We start from the raw sequence: 22,811 nt of genomic DNA, 5'->3' as shown, positions 1-22,811 counted from the left end.
AGTAGCCACAAATGGCAGAAAAGTGACGCTAAATATCAAATCAAATTACATTTTTAATCTTAATATTTATTTCCATAAAGAATCGCTAGATATCCGTAATATACCAATTACACAAAACTTCAGAACAAAAAGTTTAACTCCTGTTCTTTCGTCAGACTCAAATATAATGGTGTACAACGTGTGTGCAAAATAAATTATTTTAATTATTTTTTTGTAATCTCCATAATTATCATCTGGAATCATACTGTATATTGGCTCCAAAAAGATTGTTTGATTTAATTTTAAAAATTGTATATTTTTTCCTTTTAAAATTGATGTGAAAAATCTTTAATAACTAAAATCTGTAACAACTGAAAGTGTCGTGGTTTTGATAATGTTTTAGTATTCAGGAACAATATGTAAAGAATCAAAGATCGAAGGAGATGAACATCTATTAATTGCAGCCATAATGTAAATACCGTTATCGCAGTAAGCAGACCATACAATACAGTTCGAATCTGTTATATAATCTGTGTGTTGTAAGACTGCTCTGTGTGTCCATTCAGTTAGCCTAGAGTTAATTCTTGTACATGTCGCAGAGGACTTTCTCCATCGGAGTGTTGCCGATGGTCCTCTGGAAGAAGATCTGCTCTATGCGCGGCGTCAACACCTGCCGAAGCAGGGGCAGCATCAGGAGCAAGCGACCGAATCTTGCTGGTTGCGTCGGATGCTGTGCTCTCGTGTGTTGACCCAGCATCACTTGCGCTTGGTCCTGGAGATTTTCCACTTGCACCGGGTCCTTCAGACCACGAGTTTCTGGAAAAAAGAGATAACAAATTCATTATAAACGAATCGAAACTGTAGGTGATACTGGTAACGAAACATAGCCTGCTATTTTTTTGTTATAGAGCTCTAATGTTGAGTGTGGACAAAACGTAAATATATTATTTGTTAATAATATTTTTCAAATTAAAAGATAAGTGTGATGAAAATGTAATGGTTCAGTAACTAAGTTGCCTTCAGTAACATCTCGAAGTGAAAGGGACGGTTATACGGACTCTTGCTTGGAAAATGAACATTAGTCGAACGACATATCCTGAAACTTAATCTGAGTTGAATGATCACTAATTCTTATGGGATTAAGCATTTTCAATGACTGGCATGCTTACCTGTTTAAAATAACTGATTACAACAATATATTTTTATTGGATGTTGAATAATACCTTTTTGTATAGCCTGAAGTGTTCGCATTTATTTACTAATTAACAATTCATAGAAAAGTAAAAGGTACAAGATAGCAAATTATATAGCTCTTAACTAGGAAGTACTTACTAACAATAATTCTTGTTTTGCAAAATTATCTATAAAAACAAAAAAATAAACATGGAAATTACGCTCATGTATAGATCATCTATTATTAACATAAAATGTTATTTCTTCGCATGAATAGCTATTATTGATTTTAAATTCATAAAAAGTTCATAAAAATGTGAAATAATCCTTATTCATTGCATTGCACAGCTTGCCTCTAACTGGCTATTACGGTAAGAACTGAGGAAATTGGAATATATTTTATCTGTAGAATATGCTATGGCAGTGATTCTCAAACAATCCGCCCCCCCTTAAAAGCTACGGAACGTACGGAAGAAATCCTATGTTCAGATTTCACCCGTTTTCCCTCTACAACTACTACACCACAAGTTTTTTTTTAGTACGTAGTAAGCTTATGTTATAAATTGAGTCTAAAAGCGGAGCACTGCAATCAAGAGATCCGTGTTCGGTACCCAGTGGTACATAGTTGTTCGGATTCCACTTTAAACTGTACATCCAATCCCTCTCTGTACACAAAGTAGACTTACAACAAAAACTCCAAAAGAAAATAAATTCTTTCATAATTTATATTTCACATTTTGCATGAGAGTAATAATATGGCTTCAAAATACTGTGTTGTATGTCGATTTTATTAATGTCGCCATTATGGATGATCGTCTCACTGAACCCCTGACCTTTCCATAATTTCTGAGACACCACAGAACCCGTTTTGAGAACCACTGCACTGTGGCATCGAAATACAGAGATTTTCCAACTTTACACGGCTGCATTTCGAGAGTAGAAGAAATGTTAACCCTATCTTACTCGAGGGGGAGGGGGAGTAAGGCCCACCTAGTGTTGCCCACGGGACGAGACGGGACAGGCTTTTAAAAATTCGAGACGAGACGAGATTGATCATGTGTCCCTTTGACAAACGAATATTTTCGAGACGAGACAGCATTTCACAGCAACACTAGGCCCACCACTTCTTTTTCTATCGATTTTTCAACTGTGAATGTTTTTATTTAAAAAATGAAAATAAATTACACTTCTTCTCAGGGTGTTCCCAATGTTTCTATATTACTTTTGTTCATAAAATCATAGAGGCAACGTACATAGGGGCAATATTCATTTCAGACCCCACATCCTTCCCATTGGGATGTGTATTCCGAAATTACACTCGTGCCCCAAAAACTGTGCAATTTGTTGGTAATGATGGTATTCTTTAATTGTTATAATTAGTATGTAACTGCACGCATATACAAGAAAGCACTGATGCAACATTAATATGTGATTTAGTGAATAATAAAATATGCGTGTGACACTCATGCAATAACTGTTGTTTTTTTTAACTAATGGGAATTATTATATAACTTCATCTACACAAACAACAAAAGAAGCAGTGATTCAATAACAAAATACAGGGGTCCCGGGTTCGAATCCTGGCCTGGGCATGGATGTTTGTGTCTATTCATCATATCATCACTCATCCCCATCTTCGCAAATTAGCCAAGAGTGGCAAAAAAGCGAAGTAAAATAAAGCAAATCATAATAATAATAATAACAAAATACTTTCTTAAATTTTAGTGATTAAAAAATGTGTGGGCCTCTGAGGCCCCCACCCATTCAGGTAAGAAAGTTTATAGTACGGCATGGTTAAGCTAGGACTAAGAATAATTCCTTTTCTTCTTGCCTGATTTTTACCTGCTCTGAAGAGAACGATGGCCTTGAGACAAGCGAATTCTGCCGGGTCGACGCTGACCGCTTTGAAGCGGAGCAAATTGTCGTTGAGAGAGCGGACGTCAGAGGCCACCTGGCTCGCCTTCCCGTTGGGTACTCCCTGCGCATGCTCAGACACCGAGAACAAGGGGCTGGACTCCAACGGCATGCACCACTGGATGGCGTTGAGAAGGAAGAGCTCTGCCCAGGCTTCTTCTAGCAATATCACCTGCAACAAAGATTCAATTGTTGCAATTATTGCCCTGGAAAAGAGACATAAGAGAATCTAAAGTGTGAATCCAAGCACAGGGTTGAAATAAGGTTCCGACATTTGTCGATTTTTATGTCTGTTAAGTGTCCAGAAAATTAACCAAATTTTGTCCATCATTAGTGCTATGTTAGTACTCCTTTCTGCAGTAGTGTTTCGTTAGTGCTTCTATATTTAATAAAATAGGGATATTCTCAATGGGGCGTGCTAACTTGACGTAGTCCGTCACTCTTAGACAAAACTCATCAAACTTTGCTGATAAGAGGCGTCTCGTGAACGCATGCGGTGCATACTGCGCATGCGTCAATTGTGGGAAAAAGGACAGCTTGCTCTGCGACGACATTAATGAGCATTTCTACATTCTAATTTCTTCATATAGGAGAAGTATTTATTTTACACGAGAGCGCTCAACTAAGCTTATATTACAATTCTTGGATCTGAAGTGACGTATGCGTCAATTGTGGGAAAAGAATTATTACTTTCTTTCACTTCAGAAAGATAAATACTTCTCCTATATGAAGAAATTAGAATGTAGAAATGCTCATTAATGTCGTCGCAGAGCAACTGTCCTTTTTCCCACAATTGACGCATGCGCATCATGCACCGCATGCGTTCACGGGACTTGATAACTGCTACTATCCATTATGCAAATTAAGCGACCGAAGTTAGTCGATGAAAGGAAGTATGCTGTAAGGTTTAGCGAATATGAATGTAAAATGTCAAAAGCTACTGTATCGGCAGGCACACAAAATTCATATTTAAGTGTAGTACGTATAATAATATTGCAGATCGTCTTGGGCTAGATAGCACCCAGTTTCCATCATATAATGTAATCAAGGTGGTGAGTTTGATGAATATAAGTAGGGTTCTAGTGAATGTACAGTCACCGACAATAAAATTGGGACAGATTGATCCTGAAATATTCGCTTCCCTGCAAGGCGTTACATGTGTTGCTTAACTCTACGGTTGTGGGTTGCTATTAAAATCTACTTATCGCAGTAGGGTTAGGCAACACACATAACGCCTTAGAGTGAAGTATAGGTGTCCCATTTTTATTGCCGGTGACTATACCTAAATCAGAATATCGGTGCAGCAGATATAGGCTATATCCAATTTTACTATGTTCTCTTGCTCACACAGCATCAACCAAGGATTTGAGAAGATCATGAGGTAAGGGGTTAGATGTGGTCCTAATATGTTAAGCCTACTTTATGTGCAGTTAGGCTAATCGGGACTAACCTGGTATCAAACGAGGGACCCGCCCTAACCCGGTGCTATAGTCACATCAATTCAACTATGGCCGAGATGGATAATGTTTTGATTGATTAATTTGCTTTATTTTACTTCGTGCCACTTTTGGCTAATTTGCGAAAATGACGATGAATGATGGCATGGTGAAATTGATGAATGGATACTCACAAACATCCATGCCCAGGCCGGGATTCGAACCCGGGACCCCTGGCGTTGTAGCGCGATGTGCTAACCACTCCGCCATGGGCGCCGGCTAGATGGATAATGTGTGGAGGCTTACTTTCATAAAGTCTCTTCATGACATGGTTCAATACATGGGGGCTCCTCGGTGGAAAACGAAAATGTTTTCGGCAGAAATCAACACTAACATGATAGCACTAATTATGGGCAAAGTTTAATAATGAGTTTTCTCGACAAATAACGGGCTACGTGAAGTTAGTCCGCACTGTTTTAAAATGGCCCTATTTGTGGACGTATCTATAGAAGAACCAACATACTATTTATGACAGAAACCAGCACTAACGAAGGACCTATCTTGGTTAATTTTGTGGACAAATGACGGCCTAACTTCACGGACCTTCGATTTTTCTCGTAGATGGTGCGACCAACACGACGTTCCATGTAACAATCGTTGTCGTGTAAGGGGTGTCACTTTCTAAGGCTCTGACTGGCGCCTGGCACATGCCTATGTGTTAGTGTGCGCTTTTATCAATTTCTGTCCATGTGTGTTTGTGATTGTTCCTTCATTAATTAATGTAATATCATCACCCTTCATCCTCATCTTCGCTATTAGCCAAAGTGGCAGAAATGAGATGTAAATTTTTAAAAAAACAATCAATAAATCAAGCAAAGCCGTCTTTATTCTTCAGAAAGTGAGATATTTAAATTCAGGTGATTGGGGTGGGGAATAAGGGTGCCATCCATTACTGAATCAAGCGTAAGAAGAAAATGCACCGTTAAAATTTAACAGCTTGCCTGGTAATTTGCAGAAAACGGGGCGCAACCATTTTTATCTAAATTTCAACATTTTATCATGCATAAAGATAGATGATGATTATAGCCTAAATATCAGTTGCGTGCAGAATAAATATATTTTAGACACTGATTCATGAAAATTACATTAATTAGGTTAATTGTGTTAATGGCCGTTAATTCTTTGAAAATGGCCACGGTCATGTTTTGGATGGCGGTGGAAATTGACGGTCTTAAATCGTTATTTCTGAAATCAACTTTTGACAGTGTAGTTCTCCGCTCAAGATTCCTGCACATCTGTCATTGGAACAACTAATAGTATTTCTCAGGAGCCACAAGCATTTGGTCGAATCGACTTCGTTCCTGCAGAAGACAGAGAATAGTTCAATAGACTTAGGTAGGAAAGGATCACCAAAGTTTGGCTGATCCTCTAACATTAAGAAAAGCCCCTTACCTGGTCCCTGAAGGGAAGGCTAGCGAAAGACGGGAGGTTCTTGGCCCACTTGACCGCCATGAAGAGCAGCCGTGCCGAGGTCTCGTAGACCGTCTCCTGTCCAGGCGGGTAGACGGCTGGAGCTTCCGCTGGTCTCGGCGCCGCGAGCCCGGTCATAGCGCTAAGCGCGGAGACGGTCGGAGCGGCCACGGAGCAATTGAGAGAGCGTGGCGGCATCGTTTCTTCGTTTGTAACGTCAATGCTGTCGTCTGAGAAGGGAAGAGGGTGTATTAGTATTAATAAGGCTAAGAATGTTAAAATTAGTTTTACGACATACAGAAATAGCACTACGAAAAGATACTTTTCTCGCAAGCTACATTTGACATATTATTATTATTATTTTAATGGGGTTACATTTAAGCCGTACAATATTTCATTTAGTTCATTATTAATACAAGTAATGACTCACATACGTAAAGTTACTATCGATACAACGATCAGAGATGAGAGAGAGAAGCAACGTATCCGAGATCCTGTAATTTGTATTTCTATACTTTTTATTACTTTGAGCCGAATTCGAAATACCACTTTGATAAAATAATACGCATCACTCTATATTTTCTTCATGAAACTTGTTGTCATCTTTCTGGCTTGATTGGTGTAAGGACATACATATTTTAAAATACCATGTTTCGTAAATAAACAATTTTTGAAAATCGTCGTGCAACGGAGGGATTTAATTTTTCATCCAAAATCCTTGAAAGGGATTAAATGACAATAAGATCCAAACCGGCTTACCAAAAATCGCCGAAATCAACACCTTTCTGATTTGGCGTGGGATCACACATATCATCGATCATCGAATCGAATGACAAGTTAGACCTCAAGAACCTCACGTTTAGCAGCGTAATATTCCCTTCTAAGTTGAATCTAACTAATTAAATAAATCTAGATTCAAATAATTATCTTATTGATAACCTATAAAAGGAAGACACTATCTCGTAACGGACGGATGATATGAACATGTTTCTCCACACATGTCTGCGCAATTTCAAATCATGGACAAATCACACACTTCCTCAACAATAAATCAAAATCAATTTATCCGCCAGAACAAAACCTTTACTTTTCGTGTTCAATTTGGCTTTGATACATCTCAACAGCCTCTGCTATAATAAAAACCACAAAGAGTTCTAAAGCGAATGATAAATATAAAAAAAAACACTATATTTATTTTTTGTCAGACAGCAATTGTTTGGAAATTTTTACCAGAAACGAACCTGCGTGCAAACAAACGTGTGATTATATTGAATAAAGCGCTTCGATGAACCCGATTTTTTTGTAATTGAAAAAGGAAATTTTTTGCCTACTGAACATAAGCATTTTTCACGTGAAATGCCTCGTCGGTTTTATAATTCGAAACAAATCATGTTGCTGTGTAAAATAATGCCGTTATATAACTTTAAAACTCTTAGAGAATTCGAAATTTTGCTCGAACAACAAAGCGCTCTCCTTTCAACCAACGTGCAATAAACACATTATATAGGGAGCTGTGAAGGATCTTACTGTATGCATAAGGGGTCAGGCATTAATAATATTCTCTCGTGTGGTGGGATAACCTTTTTTAATTAAGCCTCAAATATAAATTATGGAATTCATGTACAGCGAGAAGCGGCAAGTCACTACTGCGAAAACGAAAAATAATTTTAGCGGTCCTTCTTCGGAAATACAATCTTACCTCAATACCTAGGTATACATTTCACTTCACTGTTTCAGTACCTTCAGTCGGGCTCAAGGGTGAATAACATATCTTTAGGTGGGCTCTGGCTCGGTGGTCATGAAAAGGGCCGGCGCTGGAAATTTTTGAAGGTGGAGCGACGTTCATGAACGTTGTGCTGTGCTGGAGCATTCTTGTTCATGGCTCAAATTCATAGTTATAATGCAATTATTACAAATATTTTGTATGCAAATTTTATTAGTGTTAAAAATTCGGCATACAAATTTCCTGTAGGTTGTAAAAAAAACTATTATTATAAAAATAAAGCAAAATAAGCTTCCATCGGTTAAAGAAAAGCTCCTCTTTGCTTTTACAAGACAAACGAAGCTTGTAAACGTAATAATGAAAAAATTATATTCAACTTATAAAATTAAAAAAAAAAGATATAATTTACCAAAACTCATTTAGTCACAGTTACCGGAATACTAAAAAGCATTCTGGAATAACCATTTTAAACAAATTTGTTCAATAGCCTAAATATTTTTGTAGGTTCACTCATTGTTTTTACGTGTTAAAAGTTTAATTCGATCACTTTGGCGCACGTAATCAATTTTCGCACGTTAATGAAAGGATACCGATCTAATGGAGAATCTAGAAACGTTCTTCACTTTTGAAGTGATACTGAGTTATGTTAGTCAATTGTTAAGGCCGCTTTGTGTGCTTTATACTATAATTATTTCCTAGCTTGGTACTTTGCGTTATCTAAATACTGTAATATATATCATGTATTCATTCTATTTGGGTGGGCAGACGGGTGGGCTGAGACTATTTTAAGGTTTTAAGGTGGGCTAGAGCCCACCTTCGCCCAACCAGTGGCGATGCCCCTGTTCAGTACTGTCTACCCTAGAATGAGCCAAATCTTGTCCAAAACTGTATATCTAAAATTCATCCCATTCTGGATATCCAATACAGAGCCAAATCTTGTCCTAAACTGGATATCTATAATAAATATAAACAGAATCTGTTTCGAATATTAGAAAATGAACATTGATATTCTTTTTTTGTACTTTATCGTGCAATTGAAACAATAATTGAACTCTTTCATTAGCGTTTAGAAACTTATTTACTATTATTAGGTATTGAAACTTTTTTATCTTAGAATCAGAAACGATACAATACGCGTACAATGGAGACTAAAATCGATTCAATACTCGCTTATAGTGTCACAAATCTCTCAAGGGATATGCATAGGATATAAGATTCATGTATATTGGCGATATCCATTTTGCGTCCATAAGAGCTCCTCCTCTGGATATTCGGAGGATCGCCCGTGTGGCCGTTGTCTGTTCCCCAGCGAGTCACGCATGCGCGCGCAAGTCCAGGTCAAAGTGCTTTGTCTCGCTTGTTAGTCGTTGTCGCCAGTTTGAACTCAGGAAGTTGCGATATCTGCACGTGGCAGTGAAGAACAAGCTCAATACTCTGCTTATTACATGGATATGATGTGAATATGAGACATTTTTCGGATATGTAGATGTGTGTTTTGTGAGTCTGTTTGTGTTGTGTGTGTGTTTATATGCGTCTGCGCCTATATAGGATGTGTGTGTTTGTTAACTACTCTCCTTCCAAGACTCCCAAATGTACTCCTGACTGTCTCAAGTCAAATCTAAAAGTTTCTCTACCAAGCCTGCCTTCCCCTCTAAACCTCTGTCAGTAGAGATTTCCTCCACGCCGATTCGTCAAGTATTTCTTCCTATTCAGTAAGCATATTGCTACCTGTTTACTTGTTTGCTTCTTGTCACTCCAATGTTTCAGGAAGTCTGTACACACTTGACTCTGCATAATTAAAATATCTCAGAGGAGCAGACAGCTGGTGAAAACAAGTGAAGGACCCTCGGTCAGATTGAAGCTCCTAGAGAAAGTACAATTCTATAATTCGTTACACAATATTCAAAGTACGTACAAAAATGTCTAAATCCAAGCACACTTGATGACCAAAATATGTTCAAAAGTGATCCGTAAATGTCCAAAACATATTCATTTCTGGATATCCCTTGGATATCACGTATGCGGACTAATAGATATCCAGGGGACATCCAATGGATATCTATTGGATATTCCTGGATATCCAGGGCTTCCGACACCAATATCCAGTGGATGTGGTTTGGAGATTTGTGTGCTGTGTGGGTAGGCCATATTGGATTCAGGTACCTTATTATTTATTTTAATTGCCACTCTTAACCTTGTTTCTTATTTTACTTGTAGTCTTAAGGTCTGGCAATACACTGCTGGAATTTCCTGTTTCCCAAAGTAGTAATAGTAATTGAAAGAAGTTCTTCTGACCCTAAGAAATAACTGAAGTATTCTAAGCTTTTTTTGAAATCAGAAATACAAACTACATATCTTTAAATATAACCGATATTTTTTTAATTAGCTTTTCCTTATTTTCTCATTTCAAAATTATTAAGGCCGGTCCCCGTGGCGGAGTGGTTATCACTTCGCGCTACGACACCAGGGGTCCCGAGTTCGAATCCCGGCCTGGGCATGGGCGTTTCAGAGTGTTCATTCATCAGTTTCATCATATCATCACTCATCCCCATCTTCATAATTAGCCAAAAGTAGCAGGGAAAGAGAAGTAAAATAAATAAACCAATAAAATCAAAATTTGTAGGATGTAAATATTACAATGTCGGTGCTTGGTAGTGTGGGGAGGCGCCAAACCACAATCCTGCATAGGGCGCTAAGCTACGGGGCTGCTCCCCGACAAAGGAAAATTTCATTTAAGAAACCCGCATCTTGCTCAATCACTTTTCATTTTTCTTGCTGTCTCTTCTTTTCCTCCTGTCACTAACTAGCTTTGCACCGTTTCGGCACGAGAGGGTTTACATTTGTCTGACGCCAAGCTTTTTTGATAAGTGCACAAATTAGAAGATTCACAACCGGATTACACAGTCGTGCTTAAGAAAGATAAAATATGAGAATGACATGCGTAGGGAAAAGTAGGATCCTTTTTGGAAGACATTTTAATTCTGTTCGGGGAACGAGGAAACAAAGAAAATATACCAACGTTCTTCTGTAACGCCTCGTCCCTTGCAGCTGAAGATTTCGGAAACGACAGCTTCTAAACTTTAAACGAGCGGACATTTTTCCCTCTCTCTCTCTCTCTTCGTTAGTTAAATCCTATTTCCGAACTCGATATTTCCATAACGAGGCTTACTTGAGGATTCTTATAGGCGGAGTTAACTTTGCACGAATTTTAATCCCTGTTATCGCCGCAACTTCAAGTCCGGAGCCTTTAATTAATTTTGGTTCCATTGGGATTGATACCAATTAGTCACTCTAATCTTTTCTCCTTTTTTCTCCTCCCTGGCCACCGTGGTTTAATTACAAAAAATCGTCAGGCGACCAACTGCTTGAATGCATTTTTGTTCTCTCGGTAACTTAAGTCACGCGCTTAGAAAGCTTTTCTTCAACCAACTTCAATTTTCTTAGTTTCTAATAAAAAATCTAAATACTTTCCATTGCTGATGTTAATATCTCCATAAAACATGTTTCAATTCTATATAATGTGAACTGGCTATCATGGGCGTCGTTAGAAATTTGTATTTGGGGAGGGGAGTTAAACCCACTGACATAAAATTGAATGGTAGAAATAATAATTGTAATCAATACAAATAGTGTGATATAATAGTATTGTTTTAAAATAACAATAATAAAACAATTATTTATTATTATATCCTGGAAAAAGATCGACACATCCTACAGATGAGTGATTATCCAGTGTATCTATTTTTGGTCATAACGTTTACGTTGAGATAAGAATTTAATTTGGGAGATTTTGAATGGTCGTGTAATAATTTATTTACTCTTTGTAATAAGTGGTAAACTATGACAACATAGTAGGCTAAGCAGGTTAGTTTAAATTGCATTAGTATTTCCGCTTCCCTTTAGGTCGAAAACACACTACGATAGCTACATGTTAAGAACACAACTTACGCAACCTTATTTCGCAATGCATTTCTCCACAGTCATGGTTTGAATTGAGGAGACAAGCCACAGGAGTTATAGTAACTAAGTTATAGTTACTGGTACTTGAACACTAACTGTGACTTACTTTTAACTGTTTGCTGGAAATTTTCCTGCAAGCAAATTACACACAATTAATTATCATTTTAATTTAATAATTGTAATAAAATAAATATGTGGGTTGGAAATTTAATGGTGGCAACTATTTATTCTCAAATGATACAAAAGAGATACCTCTGTGAAACTTTTACAGCCCTTCGATGTAGTCACCATCATTGTGTACAACCCATTGCCAGTGATGTGGAAGTCCTAGCATACCTGCAGCAGCGCCTGTTCTATTGATGGTTCGAATGTAGCAGTGTATTGCCTGAACAACCTCTGAAACAGCGGAAGCCACGAAGTTTTTCCTTCATCTTAGGGATCAAATCAAAGTCACAGGGGCTGGTAAAGCATCTGCCAGCCCCATCGAGCTAACAAATCAACCACAGGTTGCGCTACATGCGTCCGAGCATTGCCCTACAAAATGATGGGAGGATTCAGCAGGAAGCGTCCCCTCTTCTTTCGCAACGCAGGTCGCAGGTTATGTTCCAAAAATTAACAGTAATACCATGCGCATTGATGGTCTGTCCTGGAGGTACGGCGAGAATCACCAGAACTTTCACATTAGTGGGCTTAGACCGCCAACTCCAACGACACTCTACTCCTCTCGTCACTGCACATGCGCCTAGTGTTGGAAGGAAGAGTCCATTTACTGAGAGGTAGCTTAGGTATCAAAGTAACACGTGGTATAAGTGAGAAGCACGGTTCCGTTTCGTGGGGTATATACAGCAGTGTTGCCACTATTAAATTTCCAACCCGCGTATATGAAGACTTACATGTTGTTTTATTATACTACATTATGGTCTTCATATATTTACATTATTACAAAAAAATTAAAAATAAAGGAACAAGAAGTCAACTTTGCTTGAATGATTTTATTTCGAAAAATCGTTCGCATGCTGGCTACGGTTCTTTGGACGTGGAGGCTCTTTGCACCTGCTCAAAACAGTGACGTCTTCGCGTGTAATTAGAAATGACAGATTTCAATCAAGCGTTATGTTCCAAAATTAGCATGCAACGAAGTCCAGCTTCCTTGCCTTATGCACGAAAATTCTTTCACCTTAGCATCCAGAGAACACGTACGTACTTGGAAACAAAGTTGCCAAATTTAGCTCTTACTCGCGTTTCAAATTTTCAAATTAACAATTGAAGTGCTGTAAAGTAACTGTAAAGGATCGTATTTCACCACACATTCGTCGCATTTCTTTTTTTAAGTGGGAGGAGACCATTAGTTGTTTTTTTAATTGTTGCGATATTACTTCAGAATAATTTATTACTAAAATGTCTTAGGTGCATGATTACGTTAATCTCTGGAGCAAACTAACGCAAACAAGTGCTCTGCGGTAGTTGGACTACATAGGGCTCGAATGAACACGTGAGATAGGAGGTGAGTACATGAAGGGTAAAATGCGAATGCAGCTACCAGCCGTTTGCAGCAGAGCGCAATGGTTTGCTCCACAGATTTCCGAGGCAGCGTGTAGGAGAACGAAATACTCGTAAATATACGTTAAATTGAATAGCCAAATCGAGGCACATGGTTTCTTCGTGACGGTTTAGCGAACAATTTTCCTGTCTGACAAAAAAAAGTTGTAAGATGAAATATTACATTTGAGAAAATGCATATTCATATGCTGCTCTGTTTATCTTTTAAATGACGCGACGTACAGAATTATACTATGCAACCATTACGCGATGAAAGGTTTACATCAATTTTTAGACTGAAAGAGTATGGCGTCACAATTATGCGGTGCAATACGGTAACTGTGTTGTGTCCTGTTCACGCGTGTTTGTGATTGTCCTTTCATTAATCTCATCACTTTTCATTCTCATCTTCGCGATGGTCCAACGGTGGCAGAGAAGCGAAGTAAAATATAGCAAGGCAAAGTAAGTGTGGATCGTTTCTTTGGCTAACAAATATAGCTATCGTCACATCCTTGACGTCGTAAATATAGCAATCGCCACTCTGAAGTAGCCTAAAATTAGCCATAAATGTTTAATGAACTAGTAACACATATGAATATAGGAGTAGCAGCTATAGAAAAATAATCCGTCCCCACAGAATTCAAAATGGATCAATTTAACAGATAGGTTGACTCCAGTAACACATTAAGCCGCGTTTACACCGAATGTTACCGACAAATGTTATCAACTTTTTGTTACCAACAGATGTTGTCAACAAATGTTGGTAACCAGAACACTAGTTTGACTTTATTTTTGTTAAAAACTTTTGTTAACATTTTGGCTGCATGACCTCAGTTGGCTGCAAGATGTCGAGTGTGGAGAAAGTTGTAGCATGTGTCATTTTGGTGCAAGAGAAGACCAAGAAGATTCTGTGTGAGACCTTCACTGCTGGCAAGAGCTAATTATAGCCGAAGTGACCTGTTCGTTTTTGTTTTTTAAATTGTGGATAAGTTTGGTCCCAAAGGACAGGCTTCTCGCGGAACAATTCAACTAAGTTCAACAGTTGATCCTTTGACCACTCCATCTCACTCAAAAGATTTCCCATGATAAAAAAAAAATACAAAACAAAACACACCTCGCACGAAACGATGCTTTAGCACTCGCTGGCTGTCACTGGCGTGATGGTGGAGGGGAAGCAGGGGAAATGTTCCTAACAGCGAAAAGGCTCTGTTAACATGTGTTGGTAACAAATGTTGCTAACATTCTTTGATCTTTACCGACTTCTTGTGGATAAAGAAATTTCTGTTGCCATCACGGGAGATCTGTTGCTAACATGAGATGTTGATAACACATTCACAAGAGTTTTTCGAAATGTTACCAACATTTGTTGGTAACACGTGTTAGCAACCCCGGTGTAAACGCGGCTTTAAGCTGCATAAACTGCTACTGATGCACTTGATCCTTTAAAATATATACAGAAATACATCAAAGGGTACTCTTACCAGCTGTGTGATACACTACAAATGCATCACTTAAGATTATACGCTTAACGGTGCCAATTGATGCACCAAAATAGCACCAATCTATATTGGATGCTTTTCGAGTTCTGTGTTCAAGGGAGTAGCCAGTTAATCCGCTACTAGCAACGTTCGAGTTTGGTCAATGTGCAGTTGTCCGAGTAAACTTAGATTCGACTCGGATTGACTGAAACCGAACTTAAGATTGATGTCCAAATCGTGGCGCGGCTCACTTTCGCACTTACATGGACACCAACCTTGCGTAAAAGCAACAACCATCAGCCAGAACGTGGAGAAACATTGCATAAATTCCGTTGGGTTTCGTCGTAGACGTTGGCAGCAAGTAACATCCCCCTTTCCACAGGTCTACACCTATCAGACGTGGACAACGATCGATAACTTTGCACGAACAGGCAGCGGTGAATTTGGATGGCAACTTGTGTCACTCTCGCCCCCAACCTCGAGTAGCTTCTATCGAACTTCGCCCCCTCCCTCTCCCCCTCTCTCCCCTCCCCTTCCGCTGCCTGAGCCTCCTCTCAATTTCCGGTTCGAATAGAAACACCAATTGAGCCTTTCTGATGTTACGAGCGGATTTCTTCCGTGTTTGAAAAGCTCCGGAGAAACCTCTCTATCTGGAACGTGCTTCAATCATTCTTCCAGCTCATGTACCAACAGGCAAGAGATACAGAGAGAGAGACGGACGAAAGATTGCAGACGCAACCACAGCAATTGACTCTTCTTGACTTCGGAAATCCGGCCCCTTTAGATCCTCTAGAAAAAAAAAGGGGGACGGAGAAGAGAAAATGAAAAGAGGGCAAGCGAAGAAGTCCGTATCAACCGACCGCGCAATCAAAACGTAATCCCTCGCCATGTTTCGCTATTTCTCCTTCCATTCGTCTGCAATCTTTTGAACTCCACTTCATGCACCCGAGATTGAGCTAAATTCAATAATAATTCTTTGTAACAAATCCAGAAAAATACAGTTTCAGTTATCAACAAGTTGCTATTTCATCGCTTACACCATAACATTTACAATATAGTGTTAAAATCTATCACTCTTCCTGTTAATTTACAAAAACACTGTTTTATTTATTTATATTTGAAAAATGTCCATTCATAATGATAATGATTATAAATTAAACCATAATATATTTTCACGCTGAATTGCATTTTGAAGACTAACGAGGCTCTGGCGACTGAACTGACCAGTATAATAATCCTCTTGGCTTGTGTTCTGCCATCCAGGTCGGAAAATTTTCGAAATTTCCCGGTGCGGTGAAAGTCTCGAATTCTACACACTATTTCCCTGTCAAGCGATAGTTTTTGCACTTATGGAAGACATTTGAGACACTTATAGTGCAGAAAATACAAAAAAAAACCTACCTTTAAATATGATCCTTTGGAATTTATCGACTCTTCAGGCGGAGTGGTTAGTGCTGTGCACTACTATGCCAGAGGTTGCGGGTTCAATGTTTTTGTGAGTATTCCTTCATCAATTTCATCACCCATTCTCATCTTCGCGATTAACCAAAAGTGACAGAAAAGCGAAGTAAAATAAACCTAATCAAATCGACTATTCCGGATCTCGAAAAGTTGGGAAATCGTTTCCCGAAGTCGGGATCGGAACGTGGCAATTCATGCGCCGTCAATTTGAAATGACTTTATTTTTCAGTACCCCTCGGTGCCAATTCAATTTCAATTTTATGATTTGTAAAATTATAGTAACAATAATAAAAGAAAAAATCTATGACTGAGAGCAAGTTGTGAAATCTTACTCTGCCCCGTGACAAAAGACCCTGCTGGCACCCTTGCCTGAAGGATTAAACTCATGGACCTTCGGAATACAAGTGCCTTGCCATTAGAGTAGTACAGGTAAAAGCGGCGACAATTCCAGGTATTAACCAAACGAAATAGTCAGTCATTCACCAAATAGCTACTAGCTATTAATGTACAGTGGGATGCATAAGTATTACCAAGAAAATTGTCCATCGCCATCATCATGCCCTTTATTTTACCCAATGGGAGTTTCAAGAATTGAAACAAACTTGCAAACAAGCTGATATAACCTCTACACCAGCAAACGTAAAAACCTGATAAAGGAGAATCATTGATAAAAATAGCCATGGACAATTTGCCGAACAATACTTATGCATCCCACTGTACAGTACAATAAGGGAAATCCAAGAGAGTGAGGATTTTTTTAAATATGCATCGCAATTATGTTTGCAACTTGAAAGAGAGAGTCTAAAAGCATTTCAAGTACGAACCATCATCAGCTTCATGCTTGGGTGGTATTTCATTTGGTGACGTCATCATTCCCGTCTGGTACCTTGCTGGGGATAGTCCCATTGCAAGGGACACCGGAGGTCTGAAAGGAGAAAATAAAATTATAAAATTACTAATCTTGCAATAGATGTGAATTTTAAATTAACGATTATTATACTAGATTGTGGTACTAGTTCTCTCACAAAATCTGTTTTCTTGAAAAACTTTGCAAGAAATTAAAGAACTTTTTAAATTAGTGCAAAAAGATGACATGAGGCTTATAATTTTATTTGTTCTGGAAATGTATAGTACATGTTTTAAAAAGAACTGTTAAAACTATCTGGAAAACAGTCACAATTTTTTAAAAATAAAAATCAGCTTGTGAATTTTGTTCTTTTGTTTTAAGTACAAGGTTATGCAAATTTTACATTAAAAATTTAAAGCTTTGTGAAAACCTGTTCTAAAATGGAATATATACATATAATATATACACAGGGTGTCATTTTAATGGCGCCCACGGACCACAGAAACGTATGGAGGACATGAAAACAAACAGTAACATTGTTCTCGTTGGTGCGTCGTTTCGGTGCTATCGTCGTTCAAAAACCAAAAACTTTCCTGGGCCACTCCAAAATATTAGAAAGAAAATGTCCCAAATCTTTCTTGTAGGATGTTACCTATAACAAATCCTCCAGGAAAAATGCTTTTATTATATTTCCGCTGCACACTCTTAACATAGGCGCATCCAGGAATTTTCTATGTGTGGTTCATCCAAATGAGAAAGAAAAACCTTGTGTGGTTCTTGAAGTGAATTGTTGTTTTAAGTCCACTTTATGCGCAGATCGGCTAATGAGACTGGATTTACAGTTTAAAGTGGGATCCAAACCACTGTGCAATGTGCCTCCACCGGGTGTCGAACCCGGGACCGCTTGATTATATGGCGGCAACATTATAACTACGTCATCGGGCAGGCCCCTGATGGTTCTTATTCTCAAGCAACAACTTTGGCACGGGATGGATTAAAAGTACTACAAAAGGGTGCAACGATTGATAAATTCTGCTGTGCCGTTACAAACAGTGATTCTCATAACTCCGCCTTCTGTGTACCCATGACTCTTAATCACTCATTTCCGTTACACGTTTCGTGTCTGTGAAATTAAAAGTAAACATTGAACCAAAATTCGAATCAAGAATATTACATGATGTAACCAGACGTATAGAGATGCGTTGCACATGCTACAATATGATCCCACAGTCAAAGCTTATTCCGATGGTGTTTATACAGCCGTTCTGCAGACATTAGACGTTTGAGGTTAACATTCGCAACAAACGCTGAAAGGAGATCACAGGAACACACAGGTGACATCAGCTCCAAATGTCATTTCCTCAATGCTTTCATCTGCGCAGAAACTTTTCCCTGCAATGTTGACTCAAGTGCACGGTGTTACGACGCCACAAGCTATGACTGATGAAAGAGTTTTTGCAGAACGTTTTGCTGAAGTGATGGTTACATGGATATCTTCATAGTCCGACATTCTTAATCTGTTACTGATTCCTGATAAAGTGCATAAATGTATCACATTTATTTTGTCTATTTTATTTCTTGAGTAGAAAAAGAAGTGCATCTCAAGCAAATTTTAAAAAAATGGTGCTTCACATATGAATATATTTCCTTACATACCCGGATTATATGTATTTTTTCCCTATGGTGTTCGGGAAAAGGCACATAACAGTTGGGCTGAAAAGTTCGTAGGCTAACATAGTAAAAAATATTTTTTTGACAAAATTCGATTTTATTATTCAATATAGTTGCCTTTGAGGGCGATACAACGATTATAGCGGTCGTACAATTTTTCGATGCCATTTTTATAGTACGATTTCTCTTTAGCCTCAAAATAGGCTTCAGTTTCGGCGATTACCTCTTCATCAGTGCTAAATTTCTTTCCAGCGAGCATTCTTTTAAGGTCTGCAAACAGGAAAAAGTCACTGGGGGCCAGATCTGGAGAATATGGTGGATGGGGAAGCAATTCGTAGTCTAATTCATATAATTTTGCCATCGTTTTCATTGATTTGTGACACGGTGCATTGTCTTGATGAAACAGCACTTTTTTCTTCTTCAAATGGGGCCATTTTTTCGTGATTTCATCATTTAAACGCTCCAACAACGCTATGTAATAATCTCAGCTATCTCGATCAACTTCACTTTACGATCATTTAAAATTATTTTGTGGACTTTTTTGATGTTTTCGTCGGTAACAGCCTCTTTGGGGCGTCCACTGCGTGCATCGTCTTCGATGCTCATTTCGCCTCGTTTAAATTTAGCAAACCACTTCTCAACGGTTGATTTTCCTGGTGCAGAGTCCGAATAATGTTTATCAAGCCAAGCCTTGGCTTCAACAGTATTTTTTTTCGCCAAAAAGCAATGCTTTATTAACACACGAAATTCTTTTTTATCCATTTTTTCACAATAACAAAAGCTGCTTCACTCACAATGCTATATCTCACGAACTAATTATCCGGCAGCTGTGAAATTTATACACGTATCTTTTGAAGGTTAGTACTAAGTAAAAATCACATAGATTTAATTCTAGTAACGCCATCTATGAGTCAGCCTACAAACTTTTCAGCCCAACTGTTAAGTCAAAAACTGAGATTTTCTCTGGCTTTCATCTACATTCATTAAAATTACTTTCTCTTGTCACACTGAATCATTTAAAGAAAATATATGTATAATTTTGTATTACCCACGCACGTGTAAAGATTCTAAACAATGATGATCCAACCTTTATATCATGTGTGTAATGTTTGCTATTAAAATTGCATTTTTTGACTTTAGTGCTTTTTTCCCGAACAGCCTAGATTTCTATTTACATATTATATTTCTGATCAAATCTTCACTCAAACGCAGCATCTTGACATGTATAAGGCATAAAAGTACATAGCAATTCATAACGTACATATACAGTTTTATACATACGTATATACACAAACACATTGCACATTGTATACATAATATGCAGGTACAGTCATATTGCACTGTATACAATTCTTACACAAGAATTGCACTAAGAATTGCATTGACCATACTAGTAAACTTTATATTAAATTGTTATTACTATCTTAAATGACAAACCAGAAGAAGAAAATTAACGATCTGTAAAGTAACATTTAAGAAGATGCTTAATAATGTAGCAGCACGTTGATAAAAAATTATTCAGATATTTTTCTCTGATAACTATTGCATCTTTGAATGAGTATTGTTAAATGAATACACACATACTTCTAATAACCTTGATACACACTTCGAAATTGTTTGGATGACCAAAAATCGCATGATATGCTAATCTGTTATTCTGTATCCAATTTGAGAAAGACTAAAAAAATTGTGCACATATCTGTACACTGGGATATTATACTATATTTGTGAGAGTATACGGGTACAATTTTAAAGCATAAAACAGATTGCATGTTAATGCGAAACTATTCAAGGCAATGCTGCATTTGATAGGGATGTGGCTATAGGTTGATCTGTTTAAGAGTGTTTTAATACACATATAATTTACGTTTATTTTCAACTTAGTCTCTATGGACACTGTCTTCAACAGACAAAGTTGAAACAAGATACTAAATTGAAAATAAACGTAAAAATGCATGTCAATTATATCTGTATTGAAATTACACACCCAATAGCTAAAACGAATGTGATTTACATTCAAGGTTTTCGGAATAAATAATTTGGGAGTCCTCTATATCGCGGAAAATTTGGGGGCATGTGGACAACGTCCCTAAAAATTTGATGTTATCCTCGTTGAAATCACTTATTCTCATATGCAAGCATTAAGTTTTCAAGACTTACCCGAAGACCCCAACAGCTACAGCAGCCTCTCTGAGGGCTCTTTCCTGGTCCATCTCGACAAGAGCTTCGGGACGAATCGTAGCAGTGTTCCTGGGTTGCCTTTCATTCTGAACGGCTGTCGGGATTGGAAAAAATAAAAATAAAAAGGATTAAACTTTACCTTGAAATCAGGAAATACTGTTCACATATTACTACTAATAATAATATGCTTATGTGAATAGTGCTCAAAATGTACAGTCCCTTGCCAGATAAATTTCAAATTCTTGATGGATTAAAATAAGACGTAGATGTATTTAAATTACCAATATAAAAATTAAATCCTCTGCTTTTGGAGGGATGCAATCCATTGATTGATCCATCTAAGCAGAGCATCCACATAGGCGTACACGTTTGGGAGGGGGAGAGTTCATAATGTAATGGAATCATAGTATGGTCTGTAAATAAATGTATTAAAATAATATGAAACTACAGTTCTGCATTACTCAATAAGCCATTAATTTCCTCATGGGGTACATCATTCTTTGAAGAATATTGTCTAGTAAATTAACTTTCTCTCAAACTGTTTTCGCAATTTGCAACACTGACTTGATTTGATTTTCGTTATTTAGTGTCTCTTTTCTGTCACTTTTGACGATGAAGACGAGTGATGAAATTGATGAAGGGACACTTACATAGAACACCCATGCCGACACGGGATCCCTGTCGTCGTAGCGCGCTGTGCTAACCACTCCTCCACGGAGGTCAGCTTTCAACACCGAGATACTCTAAAAATGTATTGTTTCTGGTACTCCAGGGTGGTCTGAATGTCTTGTCAAACCCGTACATTTAGGGGACCCCGGGGCAGAACGGGGTACGTAAATTTCAATGTCAATAAAAATTACATTATTAAATTTAAAGCTACAAAACAAGTAGATTTCTGGTACAAACCTTTCATAATCACAATACATTTTTTTTAATATAACAAACGATGCAAATTGTCTCTGCTTTTAGACCGGGATAGAACGGGGTACTATTAGGTACGACACGATTGACAAGTTATTACTGCTTCATCGTCATCACTGTCTACACCAGCACACGAATTGTGTGACCACTTTTTACATAGAACACACGACACACAGCCTTCCGTCGAGGTAGAGTACAAGTCTCCACAGTAAAGACATGCCATATCCTGATCTTCATCTTCACTTGACTCTAACTCTTCTGATAGAGCCTTCTTTCTTCTTCGTAAACTTCTTTCCAATTATTCTATATTTTGGTTCTTTGATTTTTTTTCCTTTTTCCCTTCTTTCATATCCTTACTTTCGTAACTCGTTCTGCCCCACCCATTCTGCTCCGGGTGTTGTTGTTTGGCTTTGGTAACTAAAAAACAGTAATAGCTTACGTTTAATAAAAACTGTTTATCATAATATAGAACGAAAACTATTGGGATTTACTTCCTGCAATTGTTAGATACGTATATAGAATTAACACAATTCGGCTTACCTGCAAGCAGATATTCTTAAAAAATATTAAAATTCACAAAAAGGATGGGAAAAGCACGATTCTCGGAAACGAACGGCTCTACAATGTGATTCACGGCTTCGGATGAATGAACAGAAGAAAGATAGGAAAATCGCACAGTTTCCACAGTGTGCTGCATCTGCCAGAGGTTTTAGGCAGCCTTCTCCGTTCTGGCACGGATTCGCCAATATCGAGTGGTCGATCTCGCTACCCAAGTTCCAGGTTCCAATCTCGGGTATCTTCTGTAAGTATCCCTTCATCAATGTCATTTACTCTTCACTCATCCTTATCGTGGCGATTAACCAAAAGTTGGAGAAAAGTGAATGATAACACAATTGCAAATACATGCGTACGCACGCGTGCGTGTGCGTGTGTGTAATGTTTGGAGGTCCCGGGTTCGAAAGACCACAAAATTTCAGTGTTGACCCAGAACACTGAGGACCACAAGGAGAAAAAACCTTGGACGAAAAGTCCCCGCGTAGCTTTCCCTTATTCCGTTC

General features: G+C 38.0%; 1 protein-coding gene across 1 annotated transcript in view; it reads right to left on the bottom strand.

Moving 5' to 3' along the window:
* Positions 1-532: 532 nt before the first annotated feature.
* Positions 533-22,811, bottom strand: part of LOC145995127 (photoreceptor-specific nuclear receptor-like) — a 46,934-nt gene continuing 24,655 nt past the window's right edge. The window contains exons 4-8 of the mRNA XM_083131663.1: positions 20,812-20,926; positions 16,958-17,058; positions 5,955-6,202; positions 2,995-3,238; positions 533-795 (exon numbers count right to left, since the gene is read on the bottom strand). Coding sequence (XP_082987789.1) covers positions 557-795; positions 2,995-3,238; positions 5,955-6,202; positions 16,958-17,058; positions 20,812-20,926 — 947 coding nt within the window. The 3' untranslated portion in view covers positions 533-556. The remainder of the gene's footprint in view (positions 796-2,994; positions 3,239-5,954; positions 6,203-16,957; positions 17,059-20,811; positions 20,927-22,811) is intronic.

This window comes from Lepisma saccharinum, chromosome 11, assembly GCF_977018435.1.
Source record: "Lepisma saccharinum chromosome 11, izLepSacc3.1, whole genome shotgun sequence".
NCBI lineage: Eukaryota > Metazoa > Arthropoda > Insecta > Zygentoma > Lepismatidae > Lepisma > Lepisma saccharinum.
This window is presented reverse-complemented; position numbering and strand designations above follow the sequence as displayed.